A 24,981-nucleotide genomic window follows, 5' to 3' on the forward strand; every position below is an offset into this window, starting at 1 on the left:
GAGACTTAAGCGTATTTATTGACTACAATTAGAAAAGACAAAGGAAGTGCAGTAGAAATGACTCATCCCATTCCCATTTTCCAGAGTTGAAAAACTGGTGCGTAAAAACTTCAGACACAGACACATCAAAACCATTTAGACTTCATTTGAAAATGATGTGCCACTAATTGATTAGTGATGTTCGATATCTTGTATAAATAATGGATAGAATTTCCTGAGAACAGTGAAAAGCAAAAGTGATACAGAGTGGAGAAATTAAGTGGAGGCAGGAATGAAAAGACATTTTTCTTGATGTCAGTCATGGCTGTGAGCGGCTGGCGTGCCGGACTACGCCATGAGGAGGTTGTGCACTTGCTGCAGCTGCTGCTGGGACAGGACGAGGCGATGGACTTGTTCCTGTCCAGGTGTGCAAGGAATGGCAACACGGCCAACAAACATGGTTCCTCCCTGTTTTTCTTCTTTTGCCTGTGAAACATGTGAGATGGAAGTATTGAAATCTTTGAACTCTACACAATTACGTCCACATGAATTTTACCTTAACGAAGGAGGAGACCGGGAAGGTGGCGAAGTCGGAGGAGGCTTTTGCTCCAGGGTGATACGAGACGACATGTTCAGCGACCTCCCCCTGAAACGGAAACCAAAACGTGTGATTTTGTCCATCTATCAGCTCACAGATGTGCAAAAGCGATCAAATGTGATTCCGAAGTCGTCACCTTGAGTTTGTCGAGCGCATCACTAAGGCTCTGCAGTCGAGCCGTCTGCTCGAGCAGCTGGGCGCTGGCGCTGACTGGAAGAAAGCCAAAACCAGAACCGGCTCACTCAGTAAGCGCTCACTCCTGACGGTAAAACCTAAAAACTTCAACTCACCTGCAGTCTTTCCAGTGACGTCAACCACTTTAACGTCTGCGCTCAGCTTCAACAGGGTTGCCAGCAGCTGTTCAGTCCTGCGATAGATGCCTGTGTTTAACCCCTCTGGAGGCAGAGTCCCATCTTTGGTCACCTGTTGAAGTTTTGGAGGGCAAAGTGGAGGCAGGGAGGCCAACTGAGCTCTCATCTTCTCAGCCTAGAGGAAAATACAGTCTAGGTTAATATTACTAATTTTAAGAGTATAATCCCACAACATAGTATAGGGACCAAGACTCATGTACCTTGAGTCTGTTATTTTCATTCTTAAGGTGTTTGATGCCCATTCTCTGAGCGTCCACCTGCTGCCTCAGGAGGGGGGAGTCGACTATCTGGATCGCTCCAGCCAGGGACGGAGGCACACCTGTTGTAGACACAATGAAGGATGGTGAGAGAGATTCACCCTCCCTATCCCAGATTGTGGACAGTGTTCATATCACAAGGTCTCAAAACCGGATTGATACCTGGTAGGAATACACATTTACTCCTACTGTAGTGGCACAATGACATTAAAGACATGTAAAACACATCTCGAGATGCTAGGAAGATGCCACACACCAGAGCCCTGAACAATGGAGGCGATTCCAGACGCCGGTGGGCCTCGTGATACCAGCCCTTCAATGGTCATCTTTGATTGAGTGTTAATACGTAGTTTCAGCTCTGCCTTCTCCGCCTCCAGCTGGTCGATATCAGCCTGCAGAGCGTCCATCGTCTCCTCAAACTCTCTGTAGAAGAGCGAAGAAGGTGAGTGAGCAGGAAAAAGAAAAGCTCTGTTAGCTTCTTTATTGGTCTTACTTTTCTTTCTTCTTAAGCAGCGCCAGGTTCTCATCCAGTTTAGTTTGAATCTTCTCCACCCGTTCGTCGGCATCTTTGGTGGAGGTGTCAAGTTTCTTTTCCAGCAGGCTGAGGCGAACGTTAGCCTCGCTCAGCTCCTCGCCCTGTGGAAGAGAGGCTTATCAATCTTACCAATCTGATGATTTCCCACTTCGCTTCACAGAGAAAGGTTGAGGGGGACTTTGGGGAGGGGTTTACATGAGTTCTTCACCTTAATCTTGAGTGATTTCTTGACCTCCTTGATGACAGTCTCTCTGTCCTCCAGCTTCACTCCTAGCCCCTCAGCGTCGGTCATCTCCGCCCTGACGGTGGACGCTCTTAGCTCCACTGGAGGAGCCTGAGTTCATGATCAAATAGTCAAACATTTAAAGTCAGAAAGAAGTGACAAATGACTGCTGCTAATTTATGTGAATGCTGACGCATCAACACACCTTGCCCTGAAGTTTCTCTGAGTCATACTCTCCTTCCTGCATGGCTGTGGCCATCTTGTTCATGGTGGTCATGATGGAGCTACAGGACTGACGCAGACATTCTGGACCACTCTGACCATGAGATCCATACATCTAGGAGAAAAAAGTGCAGATTTAAAAGAGTAAATATAACGGCTCCCTCTTTCTGAGGTCAACAACTTTCTCAGAAGACTTGCTTTAGGACATGGTTACAATAATCCCCAACCAGGATTTCACAAATGACAATATAGCATTAGGACAGACTACCTGCTCCACAGCCTTGCAGGCGATGTCCTCTAGCTTGAGGGCATTGAGCCCGTCCTGTTCTGCCAGTGGAGCCACCATCTGAGCTCCAGCTGCAGCCACCTCCTGAAGCACAGCCACCACACGGGTCTGCTGGCGCCTGCACTCCATCAGCATCTCCGACACCTCAGGATGAAATGATACGTCAAACGCGTGTAGCTCACAGAAAAGGACACATATTAATAGTTTGGGTATGGCAAATGTGTTCCACACCTCTGGTCCAAAGCTGACAGCAGCAGGAACTCCGACCACATCTGTTCCAGGCATGCGACGGCGGATCTTCTTACAGAATTGTCGAATATCAGAACAGGAAGTGTCCAGGTCTTTTAGAAGGAGAGAGAGTCCGGAGGTCTCCTGCCCAGGAGCCAGGAAGGCCCGAAGACGAGCCACCTCCACCCCCATGCAGTCCAGGGCAGTCTGGGTAAACTGGAGAGAATAGGGTGGCATGGGTTAGGTTTTGGAATCCCTATTACCGTATTGTTGTGTAGGTTTGACTTTGAAACTCACATTTTTTCATTGGGATATTTTTTTCTACTTAAAGAATATTCTTCTTTTTTATGAGCTACATTGTTGGGATTCTCCAGGATTTTTACACTGGCATGAAAAAAACCCCCAAAAGTACCTTGATGTGGTCAGCCAGCTGCACTGTGCAGTCTTCAGTTTGTTCTGCCAGGTGAACGCTGTACAGTTGCTGGAAGAAAAAATGGAAAAATGAAGTTCAAGAAAATATGATCTTCAGTCAGAGTTTGATGTTAGCTGTGAAAATAGAGTGGTCTCCTTCTGTCACTGGGAGTGTTTTAACACAGCTGTCATTCAACGTAAAACTAGCCTTGTGGTACCTGATAGTATTTGATGGCCTTCGTCAGAGGCTCCACCTGAACAGTCTCATCTAGCTGATCTTTATGCAGCAGATCAATAAAATAATCCAGAGAGCGCTCATGGAAGCTCATCTCAGAGTAGAGGGTACCCATTCGCTTAAAAACCTCCACGCCGCAGGAGTTCAGAGCCCTACAGCAAGAGCAGGGAGAAGGGGAAAAGGGCAGAAAAACATCCAGGGATTCATTTTGTTGTGAAACAACTTGGTTTTCTGGTGATTCTTTATTTCTGACGCCTGAGAGATGAATTTGCGGTGCTTACTGTTCATATTTGTGCAGGGTGGCCTGCAGCAGGCTGAGGGAATACACCAGTCCTGAAGCGAAACTGCGCTGCTCTCCTCGCGGCCCTCTGAGTCCGGGCCCTTCGTCCAACTTTCCAATTAAATCAAACTTCTCCTGGGCCTGCTTACTGATGAGATCCGCCTAACGTGTCAAGAACACACACACACACACACACACACACACACACACACACACACACAAGGACTGATTAGAAAAATCAAAGCACTAATGAACTATCAGCTATCAGGTTTGCATCTACACACACCTGCGCACGTATTGTTTTAATACCTTGCAGATGAGCCTGGGGATGAGCAGAAGGACCAGAATGCAGTCATGGTCTCCACCGTGACGGAGGAAGGAGTCTGGCATGAAGGAAGTGAGGAGGGAAACTTGTCTATTTGACTGAGCCACTTCCATTTTCCTCAGCTCCATCTCAATTGCCTGGAGACACGTTCAGATTTTGAGACGAGAACAAAGTCTCCATCAGTTATTTCTACTGGCACTAGGGTGAGGTGTTCCTACCTTGGCATAAGCCTTGGTCTCTGCAAACTTAATCTTGAAATCGAATAGTTCAGCAGGAGGTTGCTGAACTTGTTCGGTGGTTGCGTTCTGCTGACTGGTGAGCTCCCTGTTGGCCTCCTAGAGCACAGGAAAAAAGAAACATGTAGTCTCACAAAAAGTGGCCCAGATGGCCTCTCATCTTTTATTTTTTTCCTGTTCACAGACCTGTAACCTGGCTGTGAGATCTCTGTATTTGCTGATGGTCTGCTGGTAATCCGCTACAGTCTCCTGGGCAGCCTCCACCCTTTTATCAGCCTCTCTGACTTTTGCTCCACTCAGGTCCAGTTGCTCCCTCAGTTCCATTTCTGTCTCCCTGGCGTTCTCCTGGAGCTCATCGTTCATCTCGTTGATAGCCTCCTGTTGTAGCGAGGAAAATCTCACAGGTCATTTTCTGATTAACTTTAGCATCAAGCAAATGTGAGAATCGATCCACAATTTTGCCATTTCATGAGAATGTAATTATTAATCCTTGCATTGCATAAACACTTAAGTCAGAGGTTCTACTATGGTAGGTATGGTTCATAAATCCAGCTGTACAAACCAAATCAGTGACGGTCTCTCTGAGTTCTCTGACTTTCTCCTCCAGATCAAGGTTCCTCTCTGTCAAGGTCTCCACCATCTCCTCTGACCCCAGAGCAGCATCCACCTGGTACAAGCACACACACACACACACACACACAAACGCATGCACAGACACACAGTTAAATTCTCACTGTAAACTGAAACGTAATTTGCTGAGCAGCATCTATACTAATATTCATCTTGTTTCTTGCTGACTCTACCTGCTCCTTCAGTTCATCAATGGTGGCCTCTGCCTGCTTGACCTCATCCTGCAGTTTTTCCTTTTGAGTCCTCAGACTCTCCAGCTCAGAGTTCTTCTTCTCCATCTGCTTCTGCAGCTTCACATGTTCCTGCTTCTCCGAAGAAGAAAGGTCACGCATCCTTTGAAAAGAAAAGGACAAAGGTTTTGTTTTATTACTGCCGGCAGCTAAAAGACTGTGGGAAGTCCTTATAATGTCTTATTTAAACTTAATTAAAGGAAACTAGACTGACCGAACCAATGCCTCTTTTAGTCTACCATTCTGCTCTTCCAACTGTTTTACATGGTAACTTGAGGCGGCTCCATCTGAGCCTGCAGGAGAAACAGATTACACATAACAGAGGAAAATTCAGAGGAAGACAAACGGTAGAGAATAGGATGTGTGAGTTAAGTACAGACCCTTTTCTGAAATCTCATGTCTAAGGATCTCAAGGTCCATAGAAAGCTCCTCCACTTTCTCTTTAAGTGATTCCACCTCTACTTGCAGTGATTCTGCCCTCTCTTCAGCCATCTCTTTGTCCAGAGTAGCCATCTCTATGGCGTCGGCAGTATCTGACATCTCTTCCATGTAACGGTCTTTGGCCTCATGCGCCTCTCGTGCTTCCTGGTGTGATGAAGTACAAAATGAAGATCACAACCTTTATCTACACTGATAGTGGATCTGCTTGTTTCACTAATTCCAAGTTTAGAAAATGAACCATGTTGAAATGTAAAAACCTCAAGAAGAACTAATGAATTGTTAGTGTTTGGTATTTCCGTATACCTTCTTGGCCTCTTTGAGTTGCTTCTGCAGCTCGGCCTGCTGCTCCTGCATCTTTGTCTTCCACTCCTGAAGCTGTTCCAGCTGGATCTTGTGTTTCTCCAGTTCCTTCAGCTTGGCCTTATCCTCCGTTCGCTTCATTTTCAGGGTTTCCAGCTTCTCCTCCAGGTCCTTGACCTGAGCACGCAGTGATTCCTCTTCCTGAAATGGATGCATGGAGGGAAGTACTGTGAGAAGAGAAAAATGTTACGCTAATCTAGACAATAAACTGGATAGTTTTTTTCAAGGCAGAGAGATTAGGTTCCAACACCAAAACATATTATAGATGTAACTGACTGCCCCAAAATTAATTTCCAATTATTTTCCTCCATTGATTCACCTGAATTTACCTAGCCTGGGAAAGAAAGATCAGTGCAGCCCCTCCAGACATAATTGCAGAATTGAGAGTTTCATCCGGAAAGTAGACCCATGCATCATCATCACCGTGAGGACATTACCAAAGCATATTTATCTTTTAAGAAAGTGTGCTTGGGGTAGTACTGCCCTTTTGAGTTTGTTAGTAAACTCATGCCGGATGTCATCGATATGCGTGCAGCCATTACACAAAAACTCTACCTGCTTAGAAATGGCAGGTTCCTCCTGGTTGAACAATAACGACATGGATGAAATGAAACAAGTTCATTAAAAAGATGAACAAGATGGAGACATGGTTGAAAATCTTTTACAATGGTAATATTCTGACAAATTCCTCATGATATGAAATGGAACATTGGAAATATGTTGATTATTGTCTTTATGACTATATTTTCTTCAGTTTACTGTCCCAGCTGTCAGTGACTCGCCTTGGTTGGAGTAGCTGCGACAGGGGCTGCTGCTGCTGCAGGTGACCCTCCAGGCTGAGGGACAACAGGAGCCCCCAGTGCACCCTGGTGGGAAGACAGGCCAGCCTCGCTTACATCGCCAGATAGAGAAGATGCCAAACTCTCACGGGATGCCTAACAACCAGCATCGATATGTGTTGGAGGATGTGGAGATCAAGAAGGGAGGGAAAAAAGTGGGAGACAGTTAAGATGGTGAGGTGTTAAATATTTGAATGTCTGTTAACAACCCCATAATAAAAACAAAAGCTTGTCCCACAGTGAAACCAGCAGAAGCGGAAAAAAGCCTTGCTACATATTGTACCAGTGATTTAATAAAACACATCTCCCGGGAGAAAACACAGATGCTGCTTTATGATCATATATGTGGTAGAGCCGGCACCTGTGCACCGAAAGGCATCAAATCACCAGTGTTCAGTGATAAAGCAGATCACCACTCCCTGTGAGGTAACAGGTGAGATACCCCAATGTGACAGAGCCTACCCTCAGTGGCAGGCTGCTTTTGCTGGAGGGTCGTAGCAAGAGGGAGGGGAGGGAGGTGGCAGGCGTCAGACGACCTTGGGTGCTCCACTGCCACAGTGTGATCATAAGGACTGGATTAGTAGTTTCAAAAATTACTTTGGAATCTCAGCTGAAAAGTTAGTCTGAAGTTTCAAAACAAAACTTTTACAGTGTTTTTGATTAGATAAAGGATATGACAGTTTCATAAGTGAAAAGTAGTACAACCATCTTCTGAAAATTAAAAATAAAATGCTATCAACATTCACCATCCTGATTTAGTGTCCACTAAAAAGCACATCATAATCACAAGAAATTACTTTCAATGCTATAGATTCATTTTAGGTACAATGAAATTTAATCACAACATGCCATCTCTTAAACCAGCAACCACCACCGTCATACTTATTCAAAGCATTAGCAGAAATATATTGCCAGCAACCACCACCTGTAGTCAGCCATGTTGAAAGATTGACCAAATCTTTCCAATGTGTAGATAAAAACTTGTATCACATCCATGTCACCAAAAAACACTTTTATAGCTACAGCAGATAACTTTCATGAGATTGCAGAAATCTGCTTTCTTCCTCTCAAGTGTATTCTATAATTATAAACCTAAATATTATACTTATCAAACAAGTCTATGGTAGTGTCGTGATAATTATGTACTTATAATGTTGGAATCATGTATGACATTTGAAAGCTTTTCAAACATCTGAAGCTGTGCCCTTCATTTAAATAGCTCAGCACGCTACAAACATTCAAATGAGGAGGTGTTTTGGGGTGAGCTGCTGTTGTAAGTCATTGATTTGATGCTGTTTGACGTCTCCTGTCTGCTGTAGAAGGGCTCACCTTGGCAGAGCGGCGAGTAGAGGACTGAAGGAGAGGAGGAGGAGGAGGTAGGTTGCAGAGAGGAACATGGATACAAGCGTGCACGCACACACACACACACACACACACACACACACGCACGCACGCACACATATGTCCAGTGGCAGGATAAGATGTCAGCAGCAAATAAGAAGCATATAAACAGTTAGTTTAAGTCCACTGATCAGAACTTTTAACCTGTGCATGCACCATTTTAATGAAATAGCTATTACGCCATAGGACTCATGCAAAAGCATTCACATTGTGGCGAAACTTTGTTGTGTTGCGGGATAAAGACAATACTATGATGACCTTATGCTGTGCAAAATGCTAAATAATGATCTCCAAAATATATGATAGCTGCCTTCACCAGATAATAAAGTAAACGGAAGAAAGTGAGCAAACAAACATATGACGTTCAGCAACAGCAAACAAAAATAAAATGCAAAATATGACACTTATTCATGACAAGTGCAACTGTTAACACATAGAAGGGTAACTTTAATATAAAGGATGAAAAGCCATTTTAGTAGTAGCGACCAGGGCCACAGGCAAATGTGCTGAATTTAAATATTTCTACCTTCTTAACGTTGGCAGGTAGCTGAAAAAGGTATTCACAAAAACAAAAATGAGGAAAAGGAGAAACTCATTTCCACTGAATCATAAAGAAAAGGTGAACAGCAACAACAAAGAACAGCTGGTCAGGAGATACAACAAAGGACATGTCTGAGAGATTTGATGGTCATTTGACCACTCCTTAAAAATTGACCTAATCAATTTTAAAACAGCAGTGATTAACATTGTCTCAATTATTCACAGATTTAAAATTTGGACATGCCAAAGTTGAGTAAAATTGATAGCATTAATCATTACCAAATTCATGAAATGCTTTAAAACAAAAAAACAACAACAAAAACACAGTGTTTGCAATCCACAGGATCCGAAGGATCTTCAAAGTCAAGTCATGGAAACAACAAAAAACTATGAAACTGACAGAGGAAAAAAGTAATGAGGCTCAAATAAGGATAACCTACCAGCTTGGTCGTTTTTGGAGTCTCATGAATGTCTGAAAAAAATTAATTGAGAAATATTGTGTGTTCTTGTTATAGACTTTGACTTAAAAATCGTTCATTTTAGACACAGCTGTGCTTCACACTCACCTTTTTGTTTAAGTGTCTTTGCAGGGCCGGATTCAGGAGTATCAGGTGATGTAGCAGTGGAGCCGTCATCCACCACCTGAATCTGTACAAACAGAACATCTGTTCAGTGTAGATGAATAACCCAGGATAGGTTTGTTGACACAGTGACAATCTTTTATTTTGCATGGTTGTTAGCACAGTTTCAATGCCTTCATATCAGTGAAGAATAGCATAAAGACTGATAGCAGAAAACTGCTAAATCACACAGCCTTGTACAGTGTGTGTTCAACTTCACATCAAAACACATTGGTATCACAAACCTGAGACTGTCTGACAAAAATCCCATGATTTTCTTCACAGGTGAAGTAGCGCCTTCCCTGCACAGTGCCATCATTCTTGCCCTTGGGCTCATTCAGAATGACGCCCACCCATTTCCCAGTGGCAAACAAGGTGGCGCCAATAAAGGCAACAGTACCACGCTGCCCCTTCCCGATCACTTCCACTATAGAGCCAATCTAAAAGAGGCAAGAGGATGAGACAGGAATTATACACTGGTTGAAGTTTTAGCTTTTTTTCTGTAGTGGTTGTCTGCATTGTAAATGTGACCCACCTTTGGAGCTTTGCCACTCTCCACTGTTCCTGTGCTGCTCATTTTGCTGATCAGTGGACTGGTCAGCTGGAGGATTTGGGAAATGTAAATAGTGACATGTAAGAGAATGATGTGGACATGTGGAAAAAAGAAAGTAAAGGAAGACTGCTTACAAAAGGGAGCAAGGCCATTACATAGCAGAAAATGTATGGTTTTGAGAATTTCTCAGTTACTTAAAATTGGTTAGAGATATTATGTAAAACAGAAAAAGTCTGATATTATGGATCAGGCATAAAAAAGAACCAAACAAAAAAACTGATTTATATGTAAAAATTCTCCAAAACTTCTCCAGAATTCTCCCTGCTGCAATAAGCAGCCTTCTAAGGAATCAAAACAAATTTAATGAAAACAGATTCTTACAGCACCAAAAAAAAAACAGAAACACACTTGTCCACCCAGTCATATGTCCTGAAATACAAGAGACTTCCTATTAAACAAGTAAAACCACAGCCTTGCTTGAACAAAGATGCTCATTCAATGCAAAACTAGAACTGCATTTTTATACAGCGGCAGAGGCTGTGAAGTCACAGCACCTCCCAGTTTTGAAGCAAAGGGCAGAAAGTTGGATAGAAAAGGTTTACTGATGCATAATGTTAGAGGATATAACACAGAATTTTGTTATTGCAGAAGAAATGGAGCAAGAGTTCAGGAAAAATACCCAATCTAAAAACAACTTGAGGGTGATGAGAACAAAAGTTTAACTGACCGAACAAAAACTTCAAGTTCTCTGAAGGACATCTACAGTTACCCAAATCAGACTAACTCGCTCTTCTGATGAGGACCCAAAATACAACCCGGTGAGTCTTAAATATACACTGAAGGGTGGGTTTGAACAATCTTTACTTTTTATATGTATACTGCATCGAACAAACCAACACAGATGAACTAAATCAGACTTTTTCTCAACATGAGTGTAACTCACCCGTGGGGTATACGAATGTCGTCTGCTCAAAGCCATTATAGCAAGTGAAATCGTTTCGCCTTCAATTCCAGAGCAAAGCTCATGTGTTAATTGTTCCTCTACTGTTCCATCCCTTTCTCGTTTCCAGGGAGAGAAACTCGGATGTGATTTTAAGGGCTGGGTCGTTTGTGACATTTCATGACACGTCACAGATCATTTGAATGAAGGAAGGACTCGTTTTTCTAATGTTAGCTTGACACTTCTGATGGATTTAAATAGTGATATTTACTTGCATATATTACACAGAGTTTATTTAACGCATGTTATAAACACATTGCTGTGTTTCCCCTTCCTTTCACAAATTGTATCTTCGCAGCTTTATGACATAAGATGTAATAAATTAGATAATTTCATTGTCAATTCGTAGCTAAATGCAAACAAAGACAGTGGCTAACATTCGAGATATTTAATTTAATGGTAGCGACACTGTTAGCTGTTACGCTTGACGTTGTTGCGTTGCTAACTTCAGCTAACTTACCTTCAGTAGAATCGAGTTATTCAGTAACATCATTTAAAACAACTTTACGTGTGTTTTAATCTGTCCAGTACTTTTAGATAGACACTAGAATTGTGTTAGTGGCCGGTAAACTAGATTTGTGGCTAACATTAAAACTGGTCAATCGGTTTAGCAAACCATGTCAATCTTTAGATAGCAAACATGAAGTAGTATTATATTGCATTTATGCTTACCTGTCATATACTGAAATACCTGTCTTTAAATATAATGGTGACTCTTCAGGGTGTTCATGCAAAAAAAAAAAAATAGATCCTCTTATTCTTATTTTTGCTACCTAGCTTAAAAATCCGGTATTGTTTTCTATTATAACAAGTCACTTCCGGTGTTTACGGATGTCTGACAGGCCAAAAAAAGAAGAAACGGGTGAGTTAGCGCCCCCTAGCGGCTGTATCGGTTCTTCTATCAGGGGGGTCAAACTCAATTTTACCGAGGGCCATCAGGCTGTCCTCAAAAGGCCAGATGTAATTTATAACTGTAACTAAATGTAACTCAGAAAAAAAAAAAAAATTTAACTACTTTTAATATTAAATAACTCTGAATTTCTTATTTATTCAAGTTACATACGTTACTGTTGCATGGAAAAATATGTTTCACTTGTTGCTCTGTTACTGTATAAAATCAGTCTTTTTAATAAATGAAACCCACATAACCCAATTAATCAAGGATCAAACTATCCAAGTGAAAAGTAAGATCTAACAGGAGCTCTGACTTTAACTTTGTTTAAAACGTTTTTGTCAAAGTTAAAATTGGCATAATTACTGCATTGTGTGAAATGTAGTTTTACTTTGTTTACTCTCTACTGCATGATCTACCTTCATCACCACAAATGGAGTTTTTAATGGTACTTAAGATTCTGGTTAGTTTTATTTTATTCCTAAATTAGATAATGATAAATAGAACAACTGTTTATTTAGTTACATTCAAATTTATCGATGGATGAGAATTATTGAAACATGGTGAAGTAATTTTTAATACTCTTGCCTCATACTTCAGGGTTAATGCAAACCTAAAACCTTTGTGTGAGGGGTTTGCATGTTCTCGTGAATGTCTCCTATGTGTGATAATGAATACTTTATTTCTTTATATTTCAGCGCTGTGATGAACAGGAAGGGCTTCCCTGCCTCGGTGTCCGCTGTGATAGGCTTCAGTTCCTTGCAGTCCATCAAAAGTAGTTAAGAAAGTAGTTACAGAAAATAGATGGATGGATATATACAGTTATCAAGGTGGGATGGTTGAAGACAGGCAACATAATACAATACCATATAGTCATAGTCATAGTCAACTTTATAGCCAAATGTACCATATGCATGACATACAGCACAGATGAAATTACAGTCCTCTCAGACCCACAGGCAGTAAAAAAACCAACTCTAAACCCTAAAGTTTATAAAGAAGGAATAATAAGTTGATGACAGAGATTACATGACGTTAAATATTATTGGGATTGGGATATAACTGAACAATCTCTATGTAATAAACAGACATCTGTGTAATAGGATATGTGCACTTCTGGCACTGACTAAATGACAATATAATTAAAAACAATTTAGAGATCATTTAGTGATGTGAATAGTGCTGATCATGGGTTAGAGCGGACATGTGCCCGGCTTGTGTCACGGCCCCTGGATGAATATTGATGTGCGGCTAGCTGGAGGCCCCGGCACGACCGACCAATCAGGTGTTGGAGGAGAGGCTGTGCCCGGACCGGCTGCCAGACGCTCCGGGGGCAGATCTCCGGCCGCAGCTCAGTCTTGTGGTGGTGACAGCTCTGGCAGCGACTGAACCGGCTCCTGACTTCACCAACCCTTTATTTTAAGAACAAGGTAGAATATCTTTGTAGCTTTTATTCTAATTCTTTTAAATAGCACTCAATATTTGGAAAGTTTTGCCCGGTATTTAGGTTTGGTTCATTCTCAGATGGTTCGAAAGCTTTCAAGCTAGCTAGGACGCATTTCGTGACTTCTGGTTTTGACTTTCAGAATTACAACGTTTTTGTCTGAAACCCCTATTACAGCACGGGTGACGAGTCTCGCTGCTTTTATTTTGAAGGCAGCATTAATCGACTTCCTGTCATGTTGTAGCTAACATGACGAGCCGCTTTCCCGGAGATGGCTGAAGGTTTTAACTCGATATTACGTGCGGCTCCTTCACCGACACAGGCCGTACGCCGGGTCAGGTACATTTTGCTGGCTTTATTAAGTCTTAAAAAAATATTCAGATACTTTTGTTCGGAATATGTGAATAGAAAGTCTATCCAAATAGTTTGGTCCCTGTGGAGGGTGTGGAGTTGTATGACACGTTACGTCATTCCCGGTTTCCCTGTCCCGTCTGTTTGCGCCTCAGAAAGCGTCCGTATCAACAAGTGTCAAGCTCAACGCCGCCCTTGTAACTAGTTCCGCACCATATTTAATATTATATTAATTGCTCATATTTTCTGCAATGCAGAAATATCTTCATGCAAATTTCACAAGGTGGACTCCTGCAGCCGGTGCATTTACTTGTGCCGGTATAACTGCATTCAGCTGCAACAAGCTGAAAAGGTGTTTCTGCAGAAAGATGGAATGATGCCATGTGTCAAAGTCTTGGGAAGTCATTTATTTTTAATAACTAAAGCTCTTTTTGCCAAATTATTTTCACAGAAACTGCAGCATTACTTTTGGCTAATAGAGAATGAATAGTAGTAGATGAATAATTAATATGATGATGAACAAAGACCTGGGATCTCGTTTTTTTTTAAAAAAAAAGTTAGTCAACTCTTGGAGCTCACGTTTCAGTGTGTTTCAAGAGTTTTAATTTGATTAAATTACACTGTGTTACTTTAAAAATGTAATCAATACTTGATAAAAGACCTGTCTAATCAGTCAGATAGCGACACATGACATGAACTCAGTTCATTGCAGACGATCTCAAATTTGGCATTGGATCCTCTGCAGCAGTGACAGCAGTACCTCTCAGGCTTGTTTCCTGCCTTAAAAGGATTTAGGGTAAAAATCACTGATCAAAAGCTAATGTCAGAATGTGATTTGTCAAGGTAAAAGGTGTTGAGCTGGTTGTACTCTATTTTTGACATGTTTTCTCTCTTTGTGTTTCTCAGATGGCCGACGTGGAGCTGGTGAAGAAAATGCTGCGGGTCGTCCTCCAGGCCAACAAAGGAGGAATGTCGATGTCCCGTCTGCAGTCGGAGTTTAAGGAGCTGACCGGGGAGCAGATCCCTCACAAACAGCTCGGATATAACCACCTGGATGCGCTGCTAGCCAGCATGCCCTCTTTAGTTCACATGGAGCACAGTCGCTCTGGAGAGGTGTGTGCTATCAATCTATTAGGCAACTTTTTTCTTACTCTATTTTTTCTAATTAAGTTGGTACTACGATTAAAAATTACATATGAAAAAGTTATTCTTTGCAGTTCCCTATCCACATACTGTATATACATCATTTCTCTCCAGACGGTGTGTTTTGCCTCAGGGTCCAATGAGACGGCTCATATCGCCAAGGTGGTGGCTCGTCAGCGAAGCTCCAAGAAGACAGGTCGACCCCACCTGGTCAACACCCAGATGAGGGTCAAGCCGGCTGCCCCCCTCGTCCTCAATGGTAAGATTTTGAAATTCCAAAGTAAACCAATTTATCAATGGCTTGAAAGATATTTTATACATTTTACATGCAGAGTTTCAGTTTTTATATACTGTACCATGAGCTAAAAAGAATAAGAGTCATTTGCTATTGGCTACGATCTCGTTCGAGTATTCACCAGGAAACCACAACCCCGTTCCACAGGCTGCACATACCGCTGGTAATCTTATAGTCCGTCCCTTTTATCAGCTGCTGCTGAAGAACACACACATCGACTGTTTCGGGCTCATGAGTTTCATCACAGTTTCTGCTAATTTGTAAATCTGCTTCATGTTTTGTTTGTGTATCTATTTTGAAGACATGAAAGTCATCTTAGTAACACTCTATTTCAGTGAACAAGAAAGTGAAAGTAAACATGGACTGTAATCATGACTGGTTTGGCAGCTCTGCGATCAGTGGTTTAAACTTTAACCCTGCAAGAAGAGCTACTGATGGCTGTCTTATCAGTTTTGGGTGATTGTTTGTATCTAATATCTGGAATACAACAGTGCATTGTTACATTGTTAAGGACATTGTTGTAAAGGAACAGTTCTATAATAAAGCTAAACTAAAATTCAATGGATGAATGTCAGCACTGAGCTAAAATGCATAAGGTGTGACACAAAAACTCCTGATGTCACCCAGAAAGGCAACAACAGGAGGGGGAGAGAAGTCTGCTAGCTTTCATTGGCTTCTAACACAGAATTGGGGGGGGGGGTGTAGCCGGGACTGAAGATATACTAGTCTGGCATCCGCTACCCAAGTAAAACACAAAAGGCAGCAAGGCATGATGCCAATGCTTTTTTGGTAGCTGTGACTTTGTTCAAAAAGGTGGAACAAATAAAAGGAGGCCTTCCTGAGAAGAGAAAGTGTCTGGATTTGGTCAGCGGGCCACTGATTGGATGTCATTGCAGTATGAAATCCTTCCTGTCGGTTTTCTGATGACAGAACAATTATAGCCTATGCCTGCCCTCTTGAGTAAATAAAGTCTGGATCGCTGTTAAACTGTATTTATTATGCTCCCCAAAGTAAACACTGTTGATGTGACCTGGAAATAAAAATCGATTGGATCCATTCTGAACAGGAACACACTTTTTCTTTAGAATTTCCAAACCCTTCCAGACTTGGTGGCTATAACAGCACTGCAGAAAACAAGAAGATGTCTGTGCCGGTTTCAGTCCTGTGACAAAGAAACACAAGCACACGCGGTGCAGCCTGGCAGGTTGGAGATGAATGGCTGGCCTGTTTTAGCCGTTGCTCTATGGAGACCTGCAGTTCCTTGCACACAAAGGAAGTCACAATCATATGCGCACAGCAGTGAGTCAGGTTTACACATGTAAAAATACATCATGTTTCGTCCGGCGTTATTCCCTCTGTGAACACAGAAAAAAAATGTATATGCGCGATCAGACGAACCACAGCACCAGGGGACTCGTGCAGAAACGTGTTTGCATGTTTGTATTTCACACACACACCTTCACCGGGCTGTGATGCTGCAGAATGTTCCCAGAGAGTCAGAGGAGGAAGTGGGAGGTGGTAGAGGCAGAGCAAGGGGAGGGTAAAGTAGGAAGGAGGGAGGGAGTGGGCTGCTGAGATTTGAGACCCAGCCACAGACGAGGAACAGCTGATTCACAAACCATCCTCTCCATCCGGCTCCGCTCCCCCGGCGTCTCTTCAGGATATCGTCATTCGGACAGAGACAGCCCAGGAACCGCGTTTCCGTGCCGGTGAGACGATGCGATGTCTGATCTGATCTGATCTGATCTGATCTGATCTGATCTGATCTGTGCGTGGATTGAAGCTCGTGCCTCCGCTCTTTACTATATCCGTCTGGAAGTTTTATCGATTCACTAACTGTACGGATTCATTAATGTATTGATTACCAGTGACTCAGATGCATGATTATATGCAGCATATTGTCTCAGACAGGAAAAAAAAAAGTTGATGAGATGCAGAAATCCATAATGAATGGCTGTTAAAAATAAAGGCTGATGAAGGAGGGTTCTAGATCCTCCTAAGAAGACACAGATAAATAATTAGAGAAACAGGAGGCAGTGAGAGGTAGAAGCGGAGAAAAGAAGGTGTGGAAGTGGAAATGACTGGGGTTTATTTGGTGATGTCATAGAGAAGAAAATGTGACCTCATGCTTGAATGATGCAATATTAAAATGCTCGATGTTTTGCACATTTCAGAAACAGAGGGAACAAACTACAGCGACGCCACGACAAAAAAATCAATCTGTAACGCTCTGCTTTAAAAACCGAAATTGAAAAGAAGGGACAAATGATTCAGAATATTCTCTCCTGACTCAACAGCCCTCAAAGCTGCACATTTTTCACAGGCGTCTGGGGATATTGTGTCTGCTGGTTGAGTGATGTCATCATCACAAGAATGTGTCAAATATTATCCCACTTTTCTCTGACCTTCCCTTTAAAACCTCTCGTCCCCTGTAAGTTGATAAATTAAAGAATTTTTTCCATCCAGGAATGGGTCACGTTTGTGGTCCCTGAATATTTAAAATTGTGATGCGATGTGCGATTGCTGCTCATTGGCTCACCTTTTGGAGCTACACCGTTCATTATTTCTGCTGTTTCTACATCTGCCTGTAGATCTGTTTGACATTTTGACTTCCAGACAGCCTCACTTTCCTGTGTCAGCCTCAGGTTTAGCTGAGTCAGGATGTGTGTGTGTGTAAGTGTTTGTGTATTTAAAGTCTGTAGGTTTACTTCCCTTTCTCTTTCTTTCTCCACACAGCCAAGCCTCAAACATCCCTGAGGCAGCCAAACCACCGCGGGCGGAGCGGGGGTAAAGGAGGAGGCGGCGGCCGAGGGTCAGGACATGGAGACTTCAGACAGACGAAGGACATGAAGGATGGCCAGTCAGAGGGCAAGACTGGGCCACATCCAAACAAGATGTCCAATCAGAACGCGCACAACAGGAAGGGGAACCCAGCTGCAGAAAGGTGAGTAAGGGTATCGGTTCCACGCAAAAAGGAGTTGAATCCAATTTACCATTTTCTTCACAGAATCATGGGAATTATTTTGTATTAAATTATGCATGGATGCTGATAAATAAAATTATAGAGGGCATGGGTCAGCTGAACAGTCATTCGTAGGATTTCTTTTGGCCTTGGAGGAGGTATGCACTTTACTGAGCAACATTCTAGTCACTGGAAAAGCTTTGCTTAAACAGTGAATCAAGAATAATTCACTTCATCCCCTGTTTAAACAACTGACATCAGTTTTCAGTCAGTCATCATGGGAGCCCGGTGCTGTCGGCTCAGTGAGACGGCAGGGTGGGAAGCCCGGTGTGCTGGCAGGGGACACGAGCCCAAAGCAGGGGGGGGGATGCGAGTCCTTTCTAATCCCTGCTCTATTCTCTGGTAGATTAACGCTTTTAAACAGACACAGAGTGAATCAGCACATCGCTGTGTATGCATCTAGATCTCCCACTGCAAAGTGTGTGAGTACGGGACGGCTCACGGTCCTTGAACGTGGCAAAATGCCAGAACTATCATGAAATTACATATACAGTGTGTGTGTGTGTGTGTGTGTGTGTGTGTGTGTGTGTGTGTGTGTGTGTGTGTGTGTGCATGGCAAGAGTTGATGCGGTCATTTTGACAAATGAAAGATAAGTAATTTCATGTGTGTTAATTTGGCTTCCTTCAGAAAATAGAACCTTTAGGAAACTAAATGTAAAAGAGTTTCTTGCTCACACCCCACAGCTCTGGACTGGTGGAGCAAGAGACAGCTTTATGAGTGGGTGGAGATTTTTTAGAGTTTGATTTTCAGACAACTTATGGTGACTTTCATAGTTTTCAAAATAAGTCTGCTCTCTGTTCAGTTTTCTTCAGGGAGAAAACCTCCTCCTTGTTCTGCTCTCTTTTGTGCAGGTCAGAGAAAAGGATGACCCTCCCATCACGTTTTCAGAAGGAGGTACATGCTCACCTTTCCAAAAACTCTCCATTGACGAGTTGTAAGTAGAAGATGATGTTCGTTATCCTAAAAACACACTTTTAATCTGTGTATACAACCCTGATCGATGATTAAATTCTATTAAATGAAGTTCCTGTATTTTGAGATCCTTAAAAATGTGAAATATTGGTTTAAATATGTGTCTACAAGGCTCTTTTATTTCTTGTTTTTCCTCAAGCACCTTTGAATCTCAATGTTTGCCATGGCTTGGATAAAAGGAAGTCCTACAACCCTCAGCAGGTCCAGGGTCGCATCAGGGAGATCCTGGGGAAGTACAGCAATGGCTTCTGGGTGTCAAAGCTGCCTCAGATCTACAGAGAGCTGTACAAACAGGACCTGCCCACCGAGTCCATCAAAGACCTGGAAACCTGGACACACATATGTACTGTAAGTACTCTCTACTGTAGTTCCTGTTTTAGATTCACCTGATCAGAAATTATGACTTTTATTATCACATTATAATAATGTGGTTTCAATGAAAGGCAACCAGACATCAGCTGATGGTAAATGGAAAGAATACTTTGCAGTGATAGAATATGCTGCAAAATATGGGATGCAAGTAGCTTTCTGCCACCGCAGTCTGCCACCGGGTATAATTTGTATTGATTTGAATCGGGAAAACACTTACTGTATCTATTTGTTATATATGACCTATAGACAAAGAAAGTCTTTTTGAAATAATTCAGTTTGCTGGTACATGGCTTTTATTTGTATTATATATTGTAATCAGTTCATATTAGGTGTAGAGCGTTGATTTTGATATTTTAAAATAGTTTGACCAACATTAAAGTATCTTTAATTTATTAGCTGATAATCAGACCTCCTGTTTCATCTTCCAGGTAGAGAGAACCTGCAGCAGCAACCCTTCAGAGCTGCTGCTCTATCCTGCTAAAGACCAGACTGCCACATCGTCCCCCTCCCCTCCTCCTCATATCAACTCCACCTCCTTTCCTGTCTCAGCTTCAAACACCCCCGCCAGCAAACCCCCACACTCCCCTGCTCAGCAGACACCTCCCAAAAGTCGTCTGTCTCGTTCGGCTTTGGGTTCACACTCACCTCAGTCTCCACCTTCGTCCTGCTCGTCACCCAGCCCTCCCTCCTCCCCTGAAACTCTCAACCCCGACCTGAAGCTGAAGCTGGAGGAGCTGCTGGTGAAGTACTCTAATGGTCTGTGGACCCATGCACTACCCAAATTGTTCCAGGACACCTACAAAGTTGGTACCCAAATGAAAATCCATCAATTAATGATATTGTTAAATCCAGCTGCTCTTAATCTGATGTTATTGGTTGACATCTCATTTATTTAGACTAAACTTCCTGGACATGTCCTGGAGAACCTTCACCTCCTCTCTGATATCTGCACCATTGACTACCCGATGCCTGACAACCCCAAGAAGGCCATCTTGTACAGGAGGAGCAGCTGTGGAGATGGAGGACAGAAGGACGAAAACTCTAACAGGAGGAACTCCTCAGCCAATGAGGACGAGCTGATGGTGAGGCAGGAGGTGGGGAGGAGGCTCAGCAGCCACGAGGTGCCTTCTCTGCAGATCCCTAAAGAGGAGTACCCCTCTGTGCTGGTGATGGAGGCCAACAGCACCAATGGAGTCACACTCAGGTCGGACTGAACTGCATCTGCTAATGTTCTGTAAGCGTCTACAGTTCATAAATGCCAATATCTCGTCTACTTGTCTCTTAGGTACATTGGTGAAGGTTACTCCCAAGCCCAGGAGTCCATGGAGGATGAAATGAGGGAGTTTTATGGTCTAGACCAAAGAAGTCCACCTCCTTTGTCGTCTCCATCCTCAGGACAACTTGTCGCTGTCAGGGCTGAGGAGGAGGAGGAGATTCTTAGAGCACAAATCTGTGAGGTCATGGCCGACAAGGTCAAGGTGAGTAGAAAGGAAATTACAGTGGTACCTCTACTTACAAAATTAATTGGTTCCGGAAGAAATTACGTAAGTAGAAAATTACGTAAGTAGAGACGCGTTTTCCATGCAAATGCCCTAATCCGTTCCAAGCCCGCAAAAATACAGACATAAATGTTTTATAAAGTATAAAAATGCATCAAAACATGTAACAAATACATGTTACAATTAGATTATTACACAACAGATGAGAGTTGTGCATAATGTAAAAACAAAGACTAGAGTAAATAATAATAATGACGGTCATTTACCTTTTAACAGCTGTCCTCATTGTTTTTTGCCCTCTTTGGTTCATACGCTCCTATCTCACGATGCCGAACAACAGAGTGAACTCCAGTCCTCCTTTTGAACTTCTCCAACCACCCACGAGACGCCTTAAACTCCTTAAACTTCCTTTTGTTTTAATAACATGGCGATTGTAGATTTTTGGCCATATTCTTTGGGGAGATCAACCAAACGAATCCCCTTCTCATGCTTTTCTATGATCTCTGGCTTTGTTTGTACGGACAAAAAAACTCTTTTCTCCGTCTTTTCTTTTCCTCTTTTCTCCGTCACTTTCTTGGGGTCCATAGCGAATACGTACTCAAAAAGTTATCATATTTGCGCAAAACTATCAGACTACCTCACGGGTCGAGTGCCGAATGCCGAGACACTCCATAAGCACCTCTAGCTCCACACAGAGGTGGAGTGGCATCCCTCTTAGCCAATGGGATGCCAGGAAGATACGTAATAGGTAATAGCCAATGGCAGAGCAGCTTTGACAATGTTGCGTTCAGGAACCTGTGGGAGATTCGAGTATCAACCGATACTGTGTTTTTACATTACGTAAGTCGAAATTTCTTTCGTAAGTAGAGGTAATATTTTGCTGCTGAGAAATTTCGTAAGTAGAGACATTCGTAAGTAGAGGTATCACTGTATCTGAAGATACCAGGAAGGTTAGCAGGTTAACTGTGTGAAGATAAGAAATGTGTTGCTTTCTTTTTTGTAGGTTTACTATGTGGATCATGCTTTCTCAGAGGTGGTCAGCAAAACCAAAGTGCTCGAGCTGCATGAGAAGTTTTTCCATCTGCCTTTCCAAGCAACCAAGTGTAAACTGGCAGGTTAGTCTGAAAAGGAACGAACAAGAAAGGAGATATTTTTTCACTTTTATCTTTCTTTATGTTATCTTTCTTCTCTCTTCTCATTATAATTTTCTTTGCTTATCTAAAAACCGATGTTCGTCTGTCCATATTTGTCCAGGCTTGGAACCTTTCTGTCAGGAACCTGCTGTTCTGAAGAAGTTTGAGTCAATGGCAAGTGGAAAGATCTTGTTGGCTGAGATTCTAGAGCGGGGGCAGATTCCTCTTGTCGTCCTGTACGACACGTCGCAGGACGATGACGTCAACATAAACGCTGCCTGTATGAAAGCTTTACAGGACAGGATGCTAGCCAGCCCGTTGCAGGTACAGGAGAATGCGTGCATGTGCGCCGTTGGGAAAAGTCATGCTGAGCACATTAAACTCTTAATGCCGGCTCTCCTCAGGTGAACAGCGCTTACATGAACGTGACCATCAGCAGCGTCTGTTCAGACGGGACCATCTACTGCCAGCTGCCCTCCAGAGGCCTCGCCAAGCTGAACGTGATCCTGGAGAAAATAGAAACGTACTTCCACTCACAGGTTGAATATCACACTTGATGTCTTGGACTTTTTTCAAACAGTAGAAGGTATTGGATGAAACAAATTCATATAATTGCATCAACTATATTGTTTAACATCACTAAATCTGGAAATTCATTGCAGTAAAATTATTCTAGTTGCAGCAACAAACAGATTCATGCTGATATTCTTGTTTTTAATTCATGGACTGACTCACTGGACAACAGAGAAGGGTTGTGAAAAATGACAACTCCCTCCTAGAATTAAGATCTCTACATTCACTCCAAACATTCATTGCAAACGCCTGAGTAGCATTAAATGCATTTTCATCAGCACATGTTAATATATTTCTTTCCGAAAACAACACATATTAGACCGATAACAATGTTTTGAAACTCTTCAACAGAAAGAGGCTCGTACTTTCCTTACCATGTTATAGAATGTTTCTTAAGGCTCATTCCATCAGGTTGAGTTGGAGCCACATTCACACACTCATGCACAAGTGTTTTGCGAATCTGCCTATGCTGTGTTGCTTCTGTGACGAAAGTTGTGGACAGATTGTGATTAGGTTGATAATCTGCAGTTAAGACATCGCCAAGCCACTTAATCTGTTATCAGCACACAGTAGCTGGTGCTCTGTCTAGGAAGGCCTCTGCTGTCTTTAAAAGTTCATATTTCCAACTCAGTACTAATTTACATCGTTATTCAAGAAGTGTGAAGTTCAGGAATGTTGCCAAAGGAGTTGCACGAGTTTAAAATGAAGTATATATGGAAGGGAGGAAAGTTTTATACATTTCATGTAGATTAAATATATTCTCAGCGAGCCGTAAGACACGTGATGCTTGGGGCTGTTTTTCTGGTGAGAAACATTCAGAGAATAGGTGTCACAATTTAAAAAAAATCCTGTTACACCAGTTAGTATAGACCAGCAATATGTTAGGGTAGCTCCCCCTGCTCACACCTGCACAAGGAAACTGATTTGTGGTTACCATGGTAACTTCAGGCATTTTAGCATTTCGCTCCTTTACGGAGTAAATCGCCATGTCGTTTATTTTGCACCCCTAGAGATGAAGAGATCCAAATGCATTGAAAGCAAAGAGTCCAGACCAGCTTGGTGCTTTTTCATTATAGTCTCACAACAAGAAGGACTGATGGAAGCTTTATACTTTCACTTAGAAGATTTGACTGTACCACAATGAATTACAGTTAATGTTTAAATCCTTTGCCCCTAAGTTTATTTGAATACCCTGGAGTTTACATCTAAGCAAAGTGTAAACACTTGTTACTATATTCAGTTTGCCCGAATGATGGGACAGTGATTTAAAAAGCCTGTTAATTTACACTTTCCCAGAACTCAAGTTTTCCAGCTTTTTTTTTTTTCCATTTTGAAGCTGCAGTTGTGTTTTAATAAACCTGGATTATGTGATTAACTTACATGCTTTTGTATAATGTTGTAGTAGTTATTGTAGTGTTTTCAGAATATCCCTCTATGAAGTAGAACTGTCTGTGTTTGTGATTATTCCAGTCCTTTTTATTGGAAAAGCTGTGGTTAACTTATAAAGTTGAAACCCTCTGTCGTGTAACTTATTTTTTAAATTGCATATCTTTGGTTTTGTGAAGCCAGATAGAGAAAAAATATCTAGGTTTTGTTAAACTTGCGCCATATGCTGTAGTACCAGGCAGCTGGTGGTAAAATGTTCCAACATATGATCCCCTTTAAACAAACATAGATCTAATAGCATTGCAGCTTCCACCTGCAGTGGATTTGAGGAACCTGAGAAATGATTGAGAGATTTTAACGTCTCATTTCAGTGCAGTCACAAAGCAGTAACCTCACCACATGCTGGCAATGGCTTCTTGATGAAATAAATTTTTGTTCCAGGTAACATCAGAGTTCCTGGTATCCAGACCGTTCTGTGGGAAAGGATGTCTGGCCCGCTACAAAGGCCGATGGTCCCGTGTGGAAGTAGGAGGGCGCCGTTTTGTAGACTCATGCTATGATCATGAGTCTACAAAACGGGATTCCTGATCTGTGTTTCTGTGTTTAGATTACTAACCTTCATGGCAGCAGAGTGCTGGACATCCTGTTCATTGATGTGGGCGTTCAGGCGTCAGTGGAGGTGATCGAACTGAGAGAGATCCCACCGCTCTTCCTCCGTGACACCATGGCCATCCCGCCACAGGTCAGCTTCTGTGTCCTCACGTAATGAAGTCGCATAAGTTGTTGGTTCATGGGATTTTTGTTCAATGCAGTTGTAGTGAGGGCGGCTTCCCCATACAGATGTTAGACAATGACACTCAGCAACCCAAACTGTGTTTAGGCTGTGAAGTGCTGTCTGGCAGACCTGGCTGTCAGCGTTGGATCCTGGACTCCAGACGCCGTCCAATGGCTGCGAGAGAAAGTGCTCAACACCACAGACTGTAGCATGAAGGTAAATCACTGACGCCTGTCCTTCCTGACATGGAAACATGCGAGCTTCACTTCCTCTGACCTCAGTAAGGACGGAGGGGTTTTGATCTGATAGAATAATACTCGACC

At 42.5% G+C, this 24,981-nt stretch overlaps 2 protein-coding genes across 11 annotated transcripts in view; one reads left to right on the top strand and one right to left on the bottom strand.

Annotated features, from left to right (window-relative positions):
• Positions 1-11,625, bottom strand: LOC137590237 (dynactin subunit 1-like). 8 transcript variants are annotated; one of them, XM_068307709.1, is made up of 32 exons: positions 11,473-11,625; positions 9,783-9,848; positions 9,493-9,687; positions 9,194-9,275; positions 9,068-9,099; positions 8,614-8,634; positions 8,016-8,039; positions 7,149-7,235; positions 6,630-6,782; positions 6,403-6,426; positions 5,791-5,988; positions 5,427-5,631; positions 5,261-5,339; positions 4,990-5,149; positions 4,749-4,853; positions 4,373-4,564; positions 4,169-4,285; positions 3,935-4,087; positions 3,627-3,787; positions 3,329-3,497; positions 3,112-3,180; positions 2,703-2,915; positions 2,454-2,615; positions 2,169-2,300; positions 1,949-2,074; positions 1,699-1,841; positions 1,462-1,628; positions 1,149-1,267; positions 868-1,063; positions 714-787; positions 536-625; positions 1-465 (listed from the first exon to the last, which is right to left on the bottom strand). In XM_068307709.1, exons 2-32 carry the CDS (start codon positions 9,822-9,824, stop codon positions 328-330), a joined length of 3,828 nt encoding a protein of 1,275 aa, XP_068163810.1. In that variant the 5' UTR covers positions 9,825-9,848; positions 11,473-11,625; the 3' UTR covers positions 1-327. The 8 variants fall into 8 exon arrangements, with proteins under 8 accessions (XP_068163810.1, XP_068163807.1, XP_068163808.1 ...); XM_068307706.1 differs by lacking the exon at positions 11,473-11,625 and adding an exon at positions 10,744-10,864; XM_068307707.1 differs by lacking the exons at positions 8,016-8,039; positions 11,473-11,625 and adding an exon at positions 10,744-10,864.
• Positions 10,420-24,981, top strand: part of tdrd7b (tudor domain containing 7 b) — a 17,963-nt gene continuing 3,401 nt past the window's right edge. The window contains exons 1-15 of one of the 3 annotated variants that reach the window (XM_068307716.1): positions 10,420-10,618; positions 14,394-14,600; positions 14,745-14,889; positions 17,662-17,869; positions 18,800-18,882; positions 19,060-19,268; positions 19,721-20,095; positions 20,189-20,496; positions 20,578-20,770; positions 21,795-21,906; positions 22,046-22,248; positions 22,329-22,463; positions 24,325-24,408; positions 24,491-24,625; positions 24,764-24,874. In XM_068307716.1, coding sequence (XP_068163817.1) covers positions 14,394-14,600; positions 14,745-14,889; positions 17,662-17,869; positions 18,800-18,882; positions 19,060-19,268; positions 19,721-20,095; positions 20,189-20,496; positions 20,578-20,770; positions 21,795-21,906; positions 22,046-22,248; positions 22,329-22,463; positions 24,325-24,408; positions 24,491-24,625; positions 24,764-24,874 — 2,508 coding nt within the window. In that variant the 5' untranslated portion in view covers positions 10,420-10,618. Of the gene's footprint in view, positions 10,619-12,722; positions 13,123-13,402; positions 13,476-14,393; positions 14,601-14,744; positions 14,890-17,661; positions 17,870-18,799; positions 18,883-19,059; positions 19,269-19,720; positions 20,096-20,188; positions 20,497-20,577; positions 20,771-21,794; positions 21,907-22,045; positions 22,249-22,328; positions 22,464-24,324; positions 24,409-24,490; positions 24,626-24,763; positions 24,875-24,981 lie in introns of those variants that run through there. The other 2 variants (XM_068307714.1, XM_068307715.1) reach the window with 2 other exon arrangements.

Source organism: Antennarius striatus, chromosome 23 (genome assembly GCF_040054535.1).
Source record: "Antennarius striatus isolate MH-2024 chromosome 23, ASM4005453v1, whole genome shotgun sequence".
Lineage (NCBI taxonomy): Eukaryota > Metazoa > Chordata > Actinopteri > Lophiiformes > Antennariidae > Antennarius > Antennarius striatus.